General features: G+C 35.7%; 1 protein-coding gene across 20 annotated transcripts in view; it reads left to right on the top strand.

Annotated features, from left to right (window-relative positions):
• Positions 1 to 20072, top strand: part of KCNMA1 (potassium calcium-activated channel subfamily M alpha 1) — a 527317-nt gene that overhangs the window by 374404 nt on the left and 132841 nt on the right. For all 20 annotated transcript variants that reach the window (XM_068950515.1, XM_009672399.2, XM_068950513.1 and 17 more), the window contains 3 exons: positions 482 to 564; positions 3368 to 3437; positions 5226 to 5381. In XM_068950515.1, coding sequence (XP_068806616.1) covers positions 482 to 564; positions 3368 to 3437; positions 5226 to 5381 — 309 coding nt within the window. The remainder of the gene's footprint in view (positions 1 to 481; positions 565 to 3367; positions 3438 to 5225; positions 5382 to 20072) is intronic.

Raw genomic sequence — 20072 nt, 5'->3', positions numbered from 1 at the left:
TAAGGCTTGTGTATTGGAAGGTCCTGTAAACAGATTAACTCTCCTCCTCATGCTTTCCAAAAAGTGGTGCTCAGATTCTAAATCATCAGTGCAGCCATCTCTTTTAGTCTCTAGTATGTTAGTTGTTTCCCAAACAAAAGTACAGGACTTCTGTAAGCACTGTGCTGGTGTATCAGGGTTTTCAATTTCAGTATCCAGTTACAAAAGTTATGTTCATTAACGCCTTCATGCCTCACCCTATACAAAGCAGTAGTTAATGACCGAGAGTATGAGCACTGTGAGCAAGACCTGAGAAGCTGCTATGTCTATATGAGAGTCACCCACATTACCTGCAAGGTCTTGTAACGTTTCTGCTCAGCAACATTGCAAACTAACATTCACATTCATGACGGAAGTGTTGGATTCCCTTATAGCTTATTGATGAAAGAAGGTATAGAAGCAAAGGTTGCTATTTATGTTTGCTTTTTCTTTGGTGTCTCAGATAGAGTCAGCAGATGCGTGCCTAATCCTTGCCAATAAATACTGCGCTGACCCAGATGCTGAAGATGCCTCCAACATTATGAGGTAAACTCATTAGTTTTTGAATCAGTTTTTGTTCTTAATTCTGTTTAGCTAACTTCTGGTGTCTAGATAGGCCATAGCCATACACAGCTTTATATTTCATAATCTGTTGCACTTGACTATTTCCACAATTATTTTGGAGGGGTTATTACAAAGCTGTCTCAAAAGTTCAGGGATGAGGATACCTTGAATTCCTGGATAAACTACTTTAATCTAACTGCTTTTGAAATAGTGTGAGAGAAAATGATGAAAAGAGGAAGGAGTGGCCCAAGAATCAACTTCGAAATTAATGCATTTCAGTTGTGGCCTGGTATACAGGCTTTTTTCCTTCATTTGCAGTATCCTTCCTTCATCAGATATATGGATTGCTCTTCTTTCAAAGTTGTACTGTAATAGCATAAACTACAAAAATTTATGCATTTCTATCTGGTAAGCGGATGATTTGATTTCTCCTTTTCAGAACTTGACTTTAGAACTCCATTTACATAGAGTAGGGGAGTCCTTCTAAAAATTCGTTCTTTCAAAAGAGACGTGAGCCTTTCCCGTTTCATTGTTAGAACAGCTGACAGACCAAGTTAACGACAGACGTGCTCCAAGAGCACCCAGAGCAGATTCTTACTGCCTGACTAGTGTTGTGTTCCTATCATGTAGTAATTTGTTAGTGTTCTCCAAGCCCACAGATAGGCATGGTCTTTTGGATCTTGGTTGCTCACTGTGCTAGTTTACTTAATAATGCATTTTTTTTTAAGACATCAGGAAGAGGATGATGTGGTCACAAAAAAACACAGGCTTTGGCACTCTCAATCATTCTGCCAGCCCTAGGGTTGAAGTATGCATAACTGGACTCAATCCCAGTAGAAATAAGGGGAAAAGAAGTGCAGTTATGTTGCTGCAACAATATGTTGTGTTGGGCTGATGTTAACAATGGAACTGAAGGCCCCTTAATCACCTCATACCTCACTGCTCCTCAGTAAATCTGCTCCTGCAAGTAATTATGCTGCTTGAGGGAAGGTAAGGCAAACACTACTTATCTGCATGTATTTCATGATGGTAAAGATCCTTTGGTCTCCTAGCTCCATCCTCCTTTTTTACACTGAAGACCAAAAATTGCTTATGTTGGTTGACAAGGCACATACCACCTTAGGGAACACAAGATCTTGTCCTTGCTTTCTTCCTTATGTCCTCTGAAGGAAGGAGAGGAAAGGGTAAGTTGAAAGATGGTAAATACAGAGTTACAGTGAAGCTGAGTTGTTCCATTTTTTGTGTTCTGTTCATACAACCTTAGTTTTAATAAGATCAGTCTGCCCTTTTGAAAATTAAAATGTCAAAGATCTGTTAAAAATTCACTAACACTGTATTGGCCAACTGTTATGAACCAATTTTATTAGCCTGTCAGATGTTTGCATTTTGTGAATTGAAGGTACAAGTGGAATAAAAAAAAATAAGTAAAATCACTTCTCTGGAAAAAGTTCAGTGTACGCAAGAGCTCTGGGGGCCTGCGGAAGGTGCAAGGCTGAAATATGCCTAATGCATTTTCCAAACACACTTTTGGGATTCAATGCAAGAAACTTTATTTTGACTTTAATTGCATGAATACATTAAAAGTGTTCCAGTTGCAGATTAGTGTGCTCTTAATAGATTCAATATGTTTAATGTAATAAAACGTGTTTAAATGTGAACTCACATTTAAATGAATTTGATGGAACAAAATTAAATATTTAATTAAATAATTCAATAAGGAATGGAAAATTAGTAGGAAGAGAAGCTCCATGTTTTCTCCATCCAGAAGATAACATAAATTAAAACAGTGCATGCAACTTTCCATATCAGCTTCATGCTCTAACCTTTGCTGTGCTTGGAAGTGCAAGACAGGCAGGCCAGCAGTCTGCAAGATACTTCCTACAGAACACTACTGTAAAAAATTGTGACACTTAGTCTGATGAGAGTGGTGATTCCATAACTCAGATTTTTCTTTTCCTTTTGACTGTTTTCTCTTCTTTTTCTTTCTTTAGTTTGTAAATACAGAACTGAATTGTTGACCTGTTTCTCTCAATCTTTAATTTTGCTCTATGCTTTTTTCATTTTTAAATTAGGTATTCCTCTCTGCATAACATATGCTATCAAGCCACTCATTTTTAAAACATGTTTCTTTCTAGTCACTTTTAATCTCTACACAGCTGAATCTCTCTTAGCCTCATTAAATAATAAAGAATACAGACAAATCACAGATTGCATAATTAGCTCTGTACTTTTTAAATTCGGAGTTCAGATACCAGTTTGGATATTGAGCTTTGGAGTAATCCATAAAAATGAAGATGAGTTTATGTGTGGATTTCTGTCAAATAAATTATTTAAGGTGTTTAAATATGACAAATACCCGGCAACGATAAATAAATAATATATAATGAGGAAAAAAAGAAAAGGATTTTTTTCACATATTTATCATTGGAAAATTGATCAGTTACATTGATTCAAAGGAACAAGGATAATCACTGAAGACACAAGGATAATTGCTAGTGTATTATTTGCTTAACAGAGGATTAAAGAGGATTCAGTCCAGTCATTGAACTGAATAATTCCTGAAGTTTGGTGTTCTCTAGTATTAGTCAATTGTTATTAACTGAATTTGACTAGATATAAAATTTGCATAGGTCTGTCTTCAGTCAGTATATTTCACAGCCAGATGAATAGAACAGTTTTAACTGTGGGACTTGACAATACAGCAAAATAGAGGTACTATGATATAATATACAAATATTCGCTAGCTAAAATGTTATTTTGACTGGTTTTTTTATTTTATTTCTAGAGTCATTTCCATAAAGAATTATCATCCGAAGATAAGAATTATCACTCAGATGTTGCAGTATCACAATAAGGTAATGTGAAGACTGACAGGGTCTCTCCCTCAGACCTTTCTCCTACATTGCAATCACTGATGCACGTTTTTTTTTTTAGATCTACTAATGCAAAGTATTTTTCTTTCCAAACAGAAACAGCCTTATAAGTCTTGTCGTGTAATCCAGTTGCAAGATAATTCAGTTGTATTTATATATGCAAGGGACCGTATCAAAATCTTGTGGCATTTATTAACCACCTGGGTTCTAATTCTCAAAGCTGCAGAGTATCCACAGTTCCTATTGATTCCAGATGAACTTTTAGCTACTCAGCTTCTGTAACTTTTGCCCAGCTTAGTTCACTAGAGCTATCCAGGATGAATTTGTGGCCTCTTAGGCAGGTCATCTGAAGCCAGTTTTTTGCGGATACTTGAAAAAATGCATAGAGTTATTGCTTTATTGGTGATTGACAGAAATGCATGAAAATTTAGACCTGAAATTACCAGGCAGCAATACAAAATAAATTGAGTTCTTTTTTCACATGAAACATATTTCAGTTGGGGAATTTGTTGCTACAAAATATTGTTGGGGTCAAAATTATGAATCCACTTTGAAAAGGAATTGGGCAAATTTGTGACTGTTAAATCTGGGGCCATTAAACGCAATGAAGTCAATGCATTCAATCCTTTAGAGGAGGAATTCCATAAACTGCTGATTAACAGAACGAGGGAGGATATGTCAGAGGACAGATTTCTCATATATAATCTACTTCTTGTATTGTTTCTAAAAGTATCAACTACTGCCCAGTGTTAGAGCAAAGGGCTGGCTGGGTAGACCTTCATTAAATGAGGTATGATAACCTAGCTTCAGAAGGTTTTAACTGCTAACAGCTCCTTGCACCTGTAACTTCTGACTAGAACAAGAGCAATTACTGGTGCTTGTGATGTCCTCTTTCTGTATGTAAATGGAGTAGTTTATGTTTTTACAGAATAAAAGCAAAGTTTACGTGCTTTAAACAGTGGCGGGGGAAAAGATCTTTTAAATATGTCATTTTTTTCTTTAATGAAATGTAATTTCAAGAACCAATAATTTTCAAAGAGCTAAACAGTGATATTAACCTGCAAAGAGAAACAAGGGCATGAAGACTTCTATTTGCTTCTGTGTGTGCATTTGTACAAGGTTGATGAAAGAATCCAAGAGAGTTATGCCAATAACTGAAAAATATTAATACCTAATGAACTGAACAATTTAGATACTGGAACACTATTTTGAATAGCTGTTTTTCTTTGTGCTATCCTTAAAATAACAGTCTGAGGAAAGAGTTTAGATTTTTCAGTAAGTCAAGTGTTTTTCCTTCAGGGTGGAAGGAATGAAGAAAAACCCCACAGATATTATATGCCTTAATATATGACAGTGTCTTATATAGATTGCAGCTTCACATGAGTTGCAATCTAAGTTATATTAGGTTTCTTGTATTATCCATGTACCTTATCCATCAGAGAGTAGTTCAAACTGCTGTAAAAGTAATATGTTAAAGAAAACTTTATAACATTCTGTGGTTCATTCAGGTGTGATGGTGGACCAAGCAGAGTGTCACAGCCAGCTCTATGCAGCTGGAATATGGCTTGAGAAATGTGAGGTTTTATCTAAAATAGGTAAGACTGGAACAATTTTCAACATAGAATTATATTAAATATTTGGGATGCTTTTGCCTACTCAGAAAAAGTCAAGCCAATAACAAAAAAAAAAAAAATCACTGCTATCTCCTTGAATACTGTATACTGTATTTACAGAAGGTCTTCACCTGTGGGTTTTTTTTTTTTTTTTCAGGCCCATCTGCTAAATATCCCAAGCTGGAATTGGAAAGAAGGAGATGATGCAATTTGTCTTGCTGAGCTCAAGCTGGGTTTCATAGCTCAGAGCTGCTTGGCACCAGGCCTTTCAACAATGTTAGCCAACCTCTTCTCTATGAGGTCATTCATAAAGGTAATGTCTTGTCTCATTAGAAAGTATTAGTCCACAATTCAATTTGTCAGAGGATTGAATAGAGAGCATGGCTCAAATGTGAAACAGATAGGAACACGTTAACAGCTTTCTTAAGATAAAAAAACAGCGCACACTTGCACACAAAGTTCTCTGCTACAAACTGGGCAGTGAGCCAGGTTCTGTCAAAACTGTGTTGTTGTTTTTGTTTGGCAAGTGCTTGGCCGTTAAATGATTGTTCAAAGCACCATTCATTTCGAGGGGGATTTTTCTGGTGTTTTGTTTTGTTTTAGACAAACCACATGTTTATCAATCAGTAAAGCCCCGCTGTTAAAACAAAGAAATAATTTATATGTATCCCATATGGCAACAAAGTGCCCAGGAGGAAAAAAAAAATAATTTTACTCTTTTACATCAAGTGGCTAGTGGGCTTCTGACTGCGAATAAATAAGGACCATGTGTTTGAACTGAAGCCTAAACTTCCTTATAGCATCATTCATGCATTTGTTTCTCCTCAGTCAAAGAACTCTTTTTGGGCTTACGTGGCAAAATTGTAATCCAGTTTTTCCTAGACTTCTATGGCAACTGTACTAGTTCAATGGACCAAGGCCTTAACTGCAGCAATTGGTGCTTCCTTCGTCATTATTTTTGGGACAGTGATTCCAAACCTAAAGGAGGTTCATTTTCCAGTCTCATGAGTGTTATTGGGGGACAGAAAGCACTGGAATATGAAGTAGGCCATGGTGCACTTCAAGTTCATTGCGGAAGTAGGCAAAAAAAAAAAAAAAGCTTAATGTCACTGGTTGAGAAAGACAGGACTGTGCCCCTAGAGGTGCGCATATCATTGAAGGGCAGCGAGTCTTTATTTACTTCTTATAAAGTAAGTCCTGGGGGTCTTAATTCCCCAAAGATTTGGAGACCACAGACTCCTGTGTGCCAAAAATATCCTTGACTACCATATATAGACAAAAAATGCATGTTTTAAATATAGAATCTAGGCCGGGCTCTTCACTTCAATGTCTGCATTTAGGCTGTTTGCATCTTTTTTCATTTCTGAAAAAAAAAACTATTTTATTTTAGTAAAGCCAAACTTGGGAACTACGAGTGATTGATCAGCATATGCTCACTTTTGTGTTAATCCTCTCTACTTATATCTCAAAAGAAAACTGTATCTCTTGTGACCTTCATTCTTCTTGAAGGTCATTTTGATTTCCCTCCTTTTACCCTTATATGGTGATGTGACATTCTCAGGGGTCTCAGACATTTGTAACAGTCACACTAATGTATCCAAATGACTGAAGCAACCTTTTCTATGAACTCACTCTTGACCTCAGAAGTAGGCCTGAAACTTCGTCTTCTGTCTTTCCATAATCAGAAGTGGTCATTTTTCTCTCAGGAAGATACACTTATATTAGATCTTAATGCAAGTTATTGTAATAGTGAATGTAAAATTTCAGTGAGAAATTTGAGAGATTCAAAAATGAAAGTGTACAAATGCAGGACTTTGAGGGCACCATACCAGAGAGAGACCTATTTATGGCCTGGAACACGTAGTTAAGTTGATTAGACAAAGGTAGTATCTTTCTAGAAAGCCTATCTAAAGGTTCTGACCACTCTATGCCTTTATCTTGTCTGTCTTCAAATCCATGTTTTCTATACTTTCATTTTATAAGGTAAGTAACTGTTAATGTAATATTTTTACTAAAGTGAAGGATGGGACTAAATCACTGACTGATGAACAGTTTTAAGCTGCAGGCTCAGCTTTACAAGGCCCTTTACCCCTTCACTAAGGTGGAAAGCATTCTGATCTCCTATGGAATCCAAATGGGCTTGAAATATTATGCGGTTTATTGATTCCACGTGCATTTTTCTGTCTATATAGAACAAACATAAGACTAGCAGTGAATCTGATTTAGAAGACGGTGTCAGTGTCAGTTTTTCTCTCCTATCTGTGATCATATATGTGATGTTTTTCAGAATAGGATGAGTGTACACCATAACTTGTGTTACTTCAAGTGCCATCTTCATGTGGCACTGAAAAACATAGACACTGCATTTTGAGAATACAAGACTGCTAGTATCCATTAAAAAATGTATCTGCTATCTTACTGAGAAGGGATTGTCCAGATGAGTAAAATAGATGTCATCATTTCCAAGGAACTAATAATTCCGAGTATGTTAAAATCTAAAGCAAAATAAACATACAAGAATTAAGGCATGTTTCTTGTCATGAAAATCCAACTCCATTGGTGACAGCAAGAGGTTTATTTCTTTAACTGAAATGTTGTCCTTTCTCCAAGCTAGAGTTAGAAATCTATTTGAAAGAGAAAGCTATTAAAAGGTGGTGGTTGTGAACCAACAGTATATTTAGTAGGAGAGCAGCTATGACTGCACTGCATTGATTGGAGTTGTTAAGGAGGACTGTTGAAAAGAAAGATGTGCTTTCGCCAAGAGAAGTTTCATCTCTTTTCATTAGAGTGCTGAATTTAAGTACTGTTGGACTTTCATAAATTTCTTAGGCAACCATTATTAGTGGAGTCTCATATACAAGTTAGATTGCCAGGAAAACTTACGAAACTTATATTTTTTTGTTTGTTTTTGGTTTTTAAAGCTGAAATGGGTATTTGTTCCTCCTCCTTCCTAACATGATTAGAAAGTCATTTAATCTTCCATAATGTTTGGTAAATCAAACACAAACGAACATGATTGATGGTGACACTGCACACATTTAACTCATTATGTGTTACTTTACATCAAAATGATTTGTGTAAACTCTCTACGCAGTATTAAAGGTAAAACAAACTAAGAAACCTCAAAATACTATATTTGTGTCTAATATTTTCCTTTTGGTTTTAGAGATGTAATCATACAGAATCTTTTATATTGCTTTTGCACTAAATTGAATAAAAAGAAAAACAGCTCAAAAGGTTGTGTAACATACCATTGTAAGAACACAAAAAGTGTTCTGTAAACACTTAAAGGAAGAAGGAAAGATTGTACAATATAATGATGTGTTAAGGAAAAACCTCCACACCTTGAACATATTTAATTGGCTATTGTTTTTATAGCACAGAATGTTGTCAATGTTGTATTAGTAAAGGAACTGGGACTCTTTATTACTTGCATAGTCTCAGCACAGGATTGAAGTACCATACTGTAGTGTAATTTTTTGTGTTGTTTAGATTTGCAAATGTATAGCAGAACTCTATCCATATGAAAAACACTACAAAGAGTAAGTAAAGATATAGCCAGATTTGCAACTGTGTACAACCATGCAGTCCAGCATAAGTTAGTTTTGATACATAAATTAATAAAATTCAGAATGTGGTCCTTGAGTGTCACAAAAGTCCCCAAAACAAGTTAGCTTTGTGTTTGCTCTGTTGGTAAGACAGTAGGCATCATTCCAGAGCTGAAAAATGATCTAGAGCAGTCTCAGTTCTTCTCTAAGCTATTTTGAGAGTAGGAATGTTCTTTGGGCTGTATGTACTCATTGCCCATTTCTTCCACTACATTGCTTCTTAGACCAGGCTGAGAGAGGCATAATACAGGCACACACATTTACACCAGCCAGGTACTTAAATATAATCATGGAACACATTAGATGACTTTGTGTTTGTTTTTGACCACCCAGGCAGCGTTGACCTATCTTGAAGTATGAGACTAGGTTTTTTTCAGCGAATTTCTTCAAATGAAAGAGAAATGGAAAAAGTGGAAAAAACATTGGCAGCATCTCAATTTGCAGCGAAATCTTTTAAGACACAGCATAATAAACAGAATACCTGATACTTAACATTTTTCTTACTGTGCCAGTTTCTCCCCACAGGCCTTAGACCACAAATTAACATAGCTTGCTTCCAAAGATGATGTTTTCTCTAAAAAGGTCTACATAAATTTAATCTTGCTAATCATGGAGTCTAGCTATTAAAAACTGGTGTGGTTGAAAACTGTGTACTAATTACAAATCAAGTGTCACTCCTTGTGAGCCGGAGTCATACATTTGTCTTGGCCTGAAGTCTACAGCAGAGTGTATTTTTCAGCCTGTCATTTAAATAGATTAACACGAATCTACCTTTTTCATTATGATTGGTAAGGAATACTGCCCTGTTTCGTAAACTTGAGAGTTAATTACTAAAAAAAGAACCTGTATACCTTTGAGTCTGTACCCATCAAGGACAATATCTCAAGAAAAACTGGGTCTCACAATATTTCGAAAATACTAGTTCTGTTATTTGACTTACTACAAGACTGTACATTAGCATGTACCATGAAAAAGCACATCTAATCTCAGAAATCAGAGCTAATCTTAATTAACATATTTGATATTTCATCACATTCTCTTTTTATATCAATTTTGAAAAAGATTCTTGCATACAGAAAGAACTGTGGAAATAGCTGGCTCAGATTGTAGGATTTTTATACTACTAAGGATACTTGTTTGCTTTGGTTTAAGGAGACAATGCTGTTGAGTGAAAAGGTAGTTGATAATTTTTAATACTTAAGGAAATTCAATTATAAGACTGTAAATCTAAGAAGCTTCACATTTGCTAGGAATGAATTGCTTTTAGCTAATTACTTACTGTCAGATTTCAATATCGTTGTCTAAAGGTATAATAAAACTAGACACCCACACAAGCAATTTGGGTAGACTAAAAGGATGTTATGGAAGGAAATGTTTAAGATACATTGAACTACTTCTTTTCAGCTATTAGTCAAGAATATAGTTAAAGTGGAATGGATTGTTCTGAGATTTCCTAGCATAGCTGGACTGATTTTGTTTTGTTTTCAGTGTCCTTACACAAAGATGGATGTTCCACTTGTACTTCCTCCTTCTTGTACGCAGATACAATTAGGAAAGAACAATGCTAAGGAAGAGGAGAAGAGAACTGTAAAATTACACATCAGGAGGCCCTGGAAGCTTTCTGAGCTTAGATGGAAGCAGGAGTCCCTGTCTTAGATAGAAGCTAGAAAAAAAAGATTCCATCATGCTCCACAATGAGGCAGTGATGCCCAAACCTGCAAAAACTCATGCCCTCCTGAAAACTTCAACACATGCACGCATGCACAGACATCCATCATTCCCCTTAAGGGCCTATACTCAGAACACTTTTCATGTTCTTGAAAGACAACATAGCGTGATTGAAACAACACCTTGATTAAGGCTCAAGAAAATTGCCCCTGTGAAGATGTTACTTTCTAGGCAATTCTTCTAAAACGTTTCTCCATCGAGCCTTCTGGGCGTTTTTGAAGAGAAAGTTACATACTTATTATAAAATGCAAATAGATAACAACTTTCCCATGATTTTCACAATGCTTTCTTTAATTTTTTTCCTATGAGCCTTCTAATTTTGGGAAGACCATTCAGACTTTCACTGCATGCTTTCAGATAAAATACTGCATGCTGGAACAGGTATGTTGGACAGAAAAATTAGTCCACTTGAGTAAAGCATGTTCATTTTAATAACAGAACTACAGAACAGATAGAATAAATGGAATCAACTCATTAATTTACTGTGCTTCTTTCTTTGACTTTTTTATTCAATAAAATTGGGTTTATCAAAGGAAATGTATTTCAGAATACTGGATGCATATTCTTCAAAACACCTGAAGTTATTCTTAATGCCATTACTGCTTTGTGCTCTTTCCGGAATGGTGATGAGCTGAGCTCAGTCAATGCCCAGGAGCAGGCATTGCAACTGCTTTCATTGTACTCTAAAGGTATTTTCAATGAGTCACTTCCTTAATATTTATAAAGGCACTCCACCGTCCTTTCCATGCCTTTCCCACTAAATGCAAAATGCAATAGAATGTTCCAAGTCACACTGCAACTCTAGCCTTAGATTTCTGTCTTAATAGTGAATCTTAGACCTTCACAGAAAAGATTTTATAGCATCCTCTAGTTCGGATATACTCAGTCTCTTAAATGTAACTAGTTACATCACTGGATTGAGAAATGAATACTTTGCATATGATCGATCAGTTGGGGCTACGTAGCTGCTGATAATTACTCTGCCAAGGGTTGGGCTGGATGTATTGAGGATTTAGGGGTTTTCTTGACAATATTAATGTTTGTGCTTTTGAGATGTACATCATTTTTTCATCTTTCTGTCACCATGTGTCACTGGTAAAAGTCTATATTATCTAAATATATTTACTGATATCAGTATTGTATCTATATACAGATAGAGAAGAGGATAGGAGCATTGCCACTTGAAAAAAAGATACAGATAAAAATTAAATTTCTTTACTTGGGGTATACTATGTCATTTTCCAACCATTCTTCATATAGGCTGTTGAATCCGTAGGTAATTTTCTTTTTGAGTATTCAAGAGATCAGAGTTGCAGTGAAATATAACCGGGAACAGATAGTCTTGTCCTTACAACAAGAGGAGAACTTAGGAGATCTGGGTTCAAATCACTGTAGTTGCATAATCTCTGTGAGCTCCTCAGGTACCTAAACTAGCTTTATCTTGCTTTCCAGCTGTAATCCGAATAACTTTTTTGTCCCTATTTGTTAAAATATTCCCCAGAGTTTGCAAAGTTACTGAAGACAAATTACTTCTTACTGTTTGTACAACAGAGCACCCTGCAATAGCATTTTACAATGCTTTAAGCTTAAAGTTGAAAGAGAATGCTATGCACATATTCTGTATAATTTGTTGTGTGTTCAGTAGTAGAAGACGACTGTGAATGATTCCATGTTGTTGTATCAGAAACCACCAGTTCTTTCTAGAATATTACATTTGTGTGTGTTGCTGCAGTATGTGTTTGAAGTATGTTAGCTGTGTAACTTCAGAGATAAAAATCACAGAATGGCCTGCAAAACTTTCTCTTTAGGATCATGTAGGGGAACGTCTTTCGCAAAGAAAGATGCTCATTCTCTTCAAGGAAAGGGATACAGTACACTGCCTTTTGTTGCTGCATGGTCTTGTACATGAGATGTACAATGTTTGCTTGACTAAAAAAAGAGGTCCAAGTTCAAAAAGGGAATGCCTCAAATGAGAATCACCCTTGAAAAACTATTATACCTTCATTAGTTCCCATTAGGAATGGCAAACAAGCATGTGAGCTCTGACTTGAGGAAACATTCTGCTTCTCCAGCTGAAATAATTTCTTCTTAATTGACAAAATTTTAATGCAGTAGAAACTGATATTCTCTTAAATTAGCCATTCCTGAAGAGTAAATGGAATGTTGCTCCTCCTCATCATTTGAGTTTTGCTAACTTGATTAGCTGTCCAGGACATATTGCTTATGTTACAGAGAAGAATATTATGCTACAACTGTATGAAGGAGATTATCTGTTTCTGCATATTATGGAAATGAAAAGCTACTTTTCCTTTTAGGAGGATTTCTACTCCTATGGATGTGAAAGGTTGATCTGTCACTGGTGCATAGAGAAACAAGTCAAGGTAGCTTTTTTTGAATGCAGCTGTGTCATCTGCATCAGTCCAGGGAAGAAGTTCTCTCATTTCATCTAACTAGCTAGGAGGTTTTATTTTTCTCCAGTTAACCTCTTTTGATCCATTTCTGCTTCTCCTAGTTGTGTACTTTATTTCAGCTCGGGGGGAAAAGGCCACACTAATTCTTAGGCTGTCAGTTTCGTAAGGAAGATAAAAATATGATGGTGTGGCCTGTGAGTCTCCTAGCCAAAAAGCAAGCCATAAAAATTAAAGATAGCTTGATTTTAGGCATATTCTCCATACAGCTTCTTAACTAATCTTTGGAATATATTTATTGGGAAGCCAGAGTTCAGTTTCTTTAAAAATTAAAGTAAAATTAGCTCATCTGAAAATTCACACAAGAACAAATTGTATCTATTTGGCTTGATGTAAAATTAGGCAAATAATGGCAGTAGCAGCTAACCTTACCAAAAGAGGTAAAGGCTATGTAAAATAAATATTCTCTTCTATATTCTGAAACATCAAAAATATAGCTTTAAGGGCAAGAGAGTACAAATGCAAGAGCTGATAAAGAGGAAACGAAAAGAGACTTCCTACAGAAATTACACAAATACTATTTTGAGGTAGATTATGTAGTCTCCGTAATGTTCTGGCTATTGAAAAATACGAATCTATCATTGCGAAGCTGGTGCATACATGGATGTACTTTAGGAGAGATGTTTCCTAAACACTGTGTGTTAGGAACAGTATATGTGTGAAGAGAGGCGAGTCGTATTTTTGATTCTGCTCAGACTGAGGATTGAACAATGTGTCTTGTCTTACACCATTCTGAATAATTTAATGATGGGCAGTGACAGAGAAAAGCAGATATTAGCCACAAAGTATGTGATTACCCTCTGCAGGTAAGATGCAGTATGAAGGAAAGCTTTTTATAAACAGTATGCAGTATGATAGAGTTTGATTTTAATATCTTTTCTGAAAATATTTTTCTATAATTTCAATAAAAAGAATAGGCTAAAGAAAATTGCCTGGGTTTTCCTACACTCCAGAGGTCTGAGTTATAAACACAAAAAGTGTGTAAGCGTGACTTTAAACCAAAACTGTTACATTAACTAACTGATTTAAAAAGAAACAGGAGACTTCAGTACCTGACAAAAAAAATTAAACATTTTTCTTCCCTATTCAACTGCATTGGGAAGTGGTGTCAGTGGTTATAGGAATTGCCTGTTTCCTTGAATTATAAGCTAAACCACAGTCTAGAGCCTTGTATCAAACATGATTGGACATTATTAATGCATGCGTGACTATTTTCGTGTTCTCATACAGATATTTTATATGCAGAAGATTAAATACTGATAGGTTTTTGTGTTTAGAAGTATGTTTCTGAAGAGTACTTCATTCAAAAATCTGAAGAAGTCTCTGTATTTTTCCTAATCTGAAGAAAAAAAAATCAAAATTTTTTTCTTCACCCTTCCCTCAAAACGTGGAATTATATTATACATAAGATCAGAACAAGGCCTGAACATTTTATTCTAGAGGCCTATGACAGAGAGATTAAAAGAAAGGGAAAATAATGTGAGAAATCAGAGAAACAAAAAGGGAAGAGAATAAATGATAGCAGGATCCAATAATATCAAGGTGATTTTCTTGTACACTAAAATGCTTCATTGCCATTATGTTTGTATACTTCAGGCCTTCTGGTGTTCATTACTGCAGATTTTCTGCTACATTTTCTTCTTTTTTAAGTATCAAGTGGCTTTAACTTCTGCATTAGTTACTCTGCTAGCACAGACTGAAGTATTTGCCTGCTTTACCTTTCACCAACTGTTTTGCTAACAAGAACGCATTTTCCAGTGGATCTTTGAGAATAACACAAAAGTTTTGTCTAAATTCCTAACTTTTCAAACTTACAGTTGTCCACAGAGATAACTATGAATAGGAGATAAAGCCTTGTGTCAGTTTTTGATATCAGAAGCAAACTAACATATTTCGCTTCCTGGAACCCTTTATACTTAATAAAGATGTATGTTTTCTGCTGGAATGTGGTTTGTACATCTAACAAGTAAAGGTTTACTGCAGAAAACTTTGCTCTGAAATGAAATCTGTTCTCTTTGTCTCAACTTTACTAGTCCATATTATACAAAGGTAGAAAACACAAGTATCCAGATTCTGCTCTCAGGTGAGCTGAAATAGGATAGACCAGTTCTGCATGCAGTAACAATTTTTTTTTATAGTCATAAAGTTAAAATATCTACAGTTTTTTTTTTTTCTCAAGTTAAAATCAGCTTGTTTTCTTCTTTGGAAGAACAGTAACATTTTCAGGTAAGCTAAAATCAAGGTGTTGATTTCAATAATGAGTTAGCTTTCATAGTTTTAGTAATTGAGATCTGTGATATATGTTAGCAACCTTGATTAGTAGCATCTTGAACCAAAGTCACCCTAAATTCCGCTGTTTTTGCTTCTGTAGAGTTTGCCTAATGTTCAACTATTCCTCATTATTTTCAGCCCAGTGACATATGAGGCAGCTATTTTTAACTTTATATGGGACAGAGTTTTGCATCTCTACATCAACAGTTCAGTTTTGACAACTTACTGTTACTGTAAGATAAGTAAGATGTTAGGAAAGTATAGATAAGTAGTAATTAGTGCTAGATAAGGATCAGTAAGTCCAGTTATGGACCGGATGACAAACTGGATGATGCTCTTTCTTTTCCTAGCATCCCAAATATCAACAATTCTTTAAATTCATTAATCAAAATTTCATGTTATCCTAAGCTCACTCTAATCACTTCAAGAAGGTGAATTCAACACTGGTCTGTATCTAAGAAGCTTGATCCATTTTAGTGCTTTTTGAATCAGGTTGGTTTTGGTAGTCCTTGCTTGGATCCTTAACTGAGCGTGAGCACCTAGCTATGATTCTGGCCTGTAGCTGCTCCAGATCAAAACCAATCTGAAAGGGAAGAAAACAAGCAAAGAAAGTAGAAAAGAGAAACAGGAAGAAAAGCAGAGTACAGCCTTACTTTGATTTTCTTCATGCTTTTCTTTTTTCTCCTTGCATATTTTTTCCAACCCCAGGTGGTGTTGATCTAAGAAAAAAAAAAAACACACACAGAATAGAGCACAAATCACAAACGTGTCAGTACTGTCATTATTCTGTTTTGTACCCTGCCCGCAATGTATCTGTTCTGTGTATGTAAAGAGCTGCTGATCAGCAACATTTGCAAACCTGACATAAATAAAAGGGTTACAAAAAATATGATATGGCTACTCTGGGTATGGTGAAGAGTAACACAATGCAAACCCATTTTAGCATCCCACATGGTCCACAAATGATGAAACTATTTTTGTGGAAGAAATTTCACTTGATTGTTTGCAGCCTGCTTGTCAGGAAGCATATGATTTGGATCATCTCCATATTGCAATTGCACTTGCAATTGATTGCTTACTTTTTCCAGAACTGAAGTGACTGGTTACCTGGCAGCCCATCAACAGAATAAGACAAAAAAAAAAAAAAGAATAGATTTACTGTAACTGGTTTCACTGGGTTCTTAGAAAGTCCACAGTCCTTCTGTTCCTCTTTTGTTTTTTTTTTTTTCTGAATGTTCTTTTGAAAAAGTGCCCTTTGAATAATTTAACATGAGGAAAAGTTTGATAAATCCCAAATTAGTACTGAGCCTGTAGGATAAAAACGTAAACTTGTATAAAATGCCATATAAGTTCTGTCACAATACCTCTGCAATTCAGATTTGTTTTTTTAAATCCTGGAAAACTGTGTGTGTGCAAGAGATAAATTCATTTCACACCAATAAATAATTTATTTTTGTTAACTATTAAATTGTTATGTCAGAATACACTGTGATGTCTTTCTCCTATATTCTGTTCAGTGATCCTAAAGACTAGAGATGCTTCCAATGGTTTAAACAAGCTGTGGATCAGGCTATTATAGGGAAGAGATGCTTCTAAGTTGTGAAAGAGGTTAACTAGCTCGGCATTATCATGACCATATCATGGACTTGTTACAAAAATGCTTCTTCAAGCTAGACAAGTAGCGCAGCTGTGGCTGTTATTTATGCTGCTAGGACACTGCGCTCTTAACACATGCTTCTGCATCCACAGGGGTTCAGCTGTAATTCCCATTCTGAAGTCTTTCACTGGGGCTGTTGCTTTACTTGCTAGTAGTGAATAATGCAATCCTGGCTTTGCTCACCGAGCTTCACATCTATGACAGTACTGTTATATCTGAGGGTTTTTTGTACTGGTTATCCATAAATTACTGGTTTGACATGGAATTGATCTTACTATCTCTTGAAACTTTTAAAAGTGAAAACTTTTCTAACATGATTTAGACAATTTCTGGCCCTGCTTGAGCAGGAGAGTTGGACCAAATGATCTCCAACCTCAACTATTCTGTGAATTTTCCACAGATTTTCCTGGTGCGCCTTTGTTTAATAGGATGTCAAGAGCACAGATTAACTGTAGAGTAGGCAACTGGGCTTAGAAAAGAAGTTGAAGCAGGTAAAGATGATGCCCACATTATGAGCTTGAAAGATGGGCACAATCGTGCTGATGTGCAAATTAATTGAAAGAGGAGGTGCTAACACCGCTGGAGAACAAGTAAGATGAAGTCTCTGTGAAAGCACTTGTGAGTTGGTGGCTGTGCTCATAGATGCCAATAAGGCATGCTGAAATTTCAGTTTGGATAAAGGAATTAAGAGTGAAATTGAAAGCAAGATGGTCATTAGCACAGAGAAACAGTTCATTTTGGGTGATGTTAGCTAATGGTATGGTAGAGAACAGAAAGAAAGAGGGATTGAGTCCAGAGTCCTGGGAAACTCCACTGGCGGGTGGAACAGGTATGAAGAGAGAGCTCTAAAGAAGCAGTAGGAAGAAGAACATCACTGTATTTCTATAGGTTTCTAATTTTATGCATTTTTGTGAGTTTCATGGTTTGGAACTAGAATAAGCATATGGAACACAGAAGAAAAGCTTAGTTTGTTTAGAAAATATTAACTGTTTATAAAAATGCATAAGAAGGTGGAAGAAAAATGTAACTGATCTTGAATTTTATAAAATGAGTAGGATTCAGTAACAAGTATTGCGTTTATTTTTACATGCAGTTTACTTTTAAAACTTCTGCATATATTATTTTATTTTCTACAGAATTTGAGATTTAAGAAGCAAAGGTAACATTTTTAAGTTTAGTAGTCAGATTTTAGATACTTAGCCTAAAAGTGTTGTTACACAATTAGCATTTTCCATTCTAAGCCAATTATAAATTGATTTAAAAGCAAAATTTAGAGTTGAATAATTTGAAGTGCAGTTAATGAAACAACAATATAAATGAACTAATTAAAAGAAAAAATAGGATTAATATCCAGAAAAAAGTCACGAATGACATTTACATAGGCATGAGTTCATTTTTCAAGTTAAGAGGCAGAAAGCCAGTTGCTTGATACATTAAAAATGCGTACAGTATGTTGTAGGTCACAGTCCTGGATTGGCTGAGGATCGAAGTATGAGTTTTAAATTTTTCCATCTTAAATGTTTACGCTTTTTTGAAACTATGTAGAAACTTACTTTCTAAGTTCTACTTCTTTTGCAAGAGCCTCTTGTTTTAAGCCATTCAAAAACAGATGTAGTTTGACACAACAGACAAAGATAAATCGCTGCTTGCTTAAAGATACTTTTCTCCTTATGATTAATTGCTGAATGACTGAAAAATTGATTTGGACACTTTTACCTAAGTCACTTACATCCCATGTATTAATTTCTTTGCTTGAATATCAACAGATATGTACATTTATATTGTAATATGGAATAGATATTCATAACAAAAACCAGGCTCCTCCTAACATGCTGTAATTCATTTACCATGAAGAATTTACAAGCCTGTATGTCTTCCTGCCATAAGGCATTGCATAAAATCACTGACTGGATATTAGCCCAGATATTTGAAACAGTGGGCACTACTGTAGCTGCACAAGAATTTAAAGCAGTGAAAAGCTGTCTTATTGAACTGAATTCTTTAAGGTTTTCTGAAATGCTGAAAGTTCTGCATGTATTGAAGGGAAAATCTGGCTCATATTTAGCTGGGTGGAATTGCACTAGCTGAGAGACTTTAGACGAGCAAGATCAGCAGTGTAGATTAAAGCACTTGAGCCTCATCTGCCGTAATTTACACCGAGGACAGATGGTTCCCAAAACATTTTTTGTCACATCATTGGCCCTGAGTTCAGCTCTGTTTATAGCAGAATCAGCATCGTCATCTCTTTACACATGTAGACTGAGCTTTGGGAAAAACTGGGGATTTCGGAAAAAGTGAAGTTTTGAAATGTTTGAGAGAGAGAGTTATCTAAGAGTTATCTGAGTCCATCTCAAATCAAGCAGTATTTGGTACTTCAACCTTTGAAGTAGCTTTACAAGTCTCTACCAATAGCTATATCTTCTCATTCATCATGTAGCTTTTCGTTAGTCACTCTTTTGGCCTTTACATCTAAACTCGTTATCTTTTCACTTCATCCACTGTAAGATGAAGACCATAATGAGGCTACCTAAATAGTGGAACTATGTGTTTCCTTATTTTTATTGAAAAGAGTAAAATACAGCTTTTAGACATACAAGCTTTTAAAATATTAGGCGTTTTAGCTTTTAAGATAAATATTTCCATGCTATATAGGAATGTGCCTTAGTTCAGAAAATTATCTCTCAATCTCTCTCTTTACTTCTGTTTCCTTATTTACTGCCTAGTAAATAGTCAGACTGTGGCTGATGAAAATATGGTAATAGTATATCACACTATTTTTGCAAGTCTAATATAATTGGCATGTTTTTTGGCTACTCATATATACATACTGTTGATCATACATACCTTTTCTGGTGTGTGTATAATTCTTGCAAATACGAAGTTGTGTGTTCCCGCATAAGACAATTTGCTAATAAAGTCAAAGAGGTGATTGTAAGTGGGAATGTCCTTATGGTTGAAATGTTTCTGTTTTAGTGTGATATAGTAAGTTTGGAAGCAAATGCTTTATGGAAGATATTTCAAGCTGCATGTTTGTGGTGGTCACCCCAGTTTTCGTAAGAAGGCCGCGTCTCCGTTCACATCAGTTAGCTTCGTATTTGGACTTTGAATTGCAGTGCTCTTCCTGCAGATGAATCCTGAGAGGCTCAATTCAGATACCCTAATACAGGTGTTTGGTGCCATTTGAGAGGCCGTAGAGTGTCTGATCTGTAAGCTTCATAGTTATGTCATGGGCTTTGTAGATCCCAGGGCAGCAGTCAGAGGCTTGATGGGAT

This window comes from Struthio camelus, chromosome 7, assembly GCF_040807025.1.
Source record: "Struthio camelus isolate bStrCam1 chromosome 7, bStrCam1.hap1, whole genome shotgun sequence".
In the NCBI taxonomy this organism is placed as follows: Eukaryota; Metazoa; Chordata; class Aves; order Struthioniformes; family Struthionidae; genus Struthio; species Struthio camelus.
This window is presented reverse-complemented; position numbering and strand designations above follow the sequence as displayed.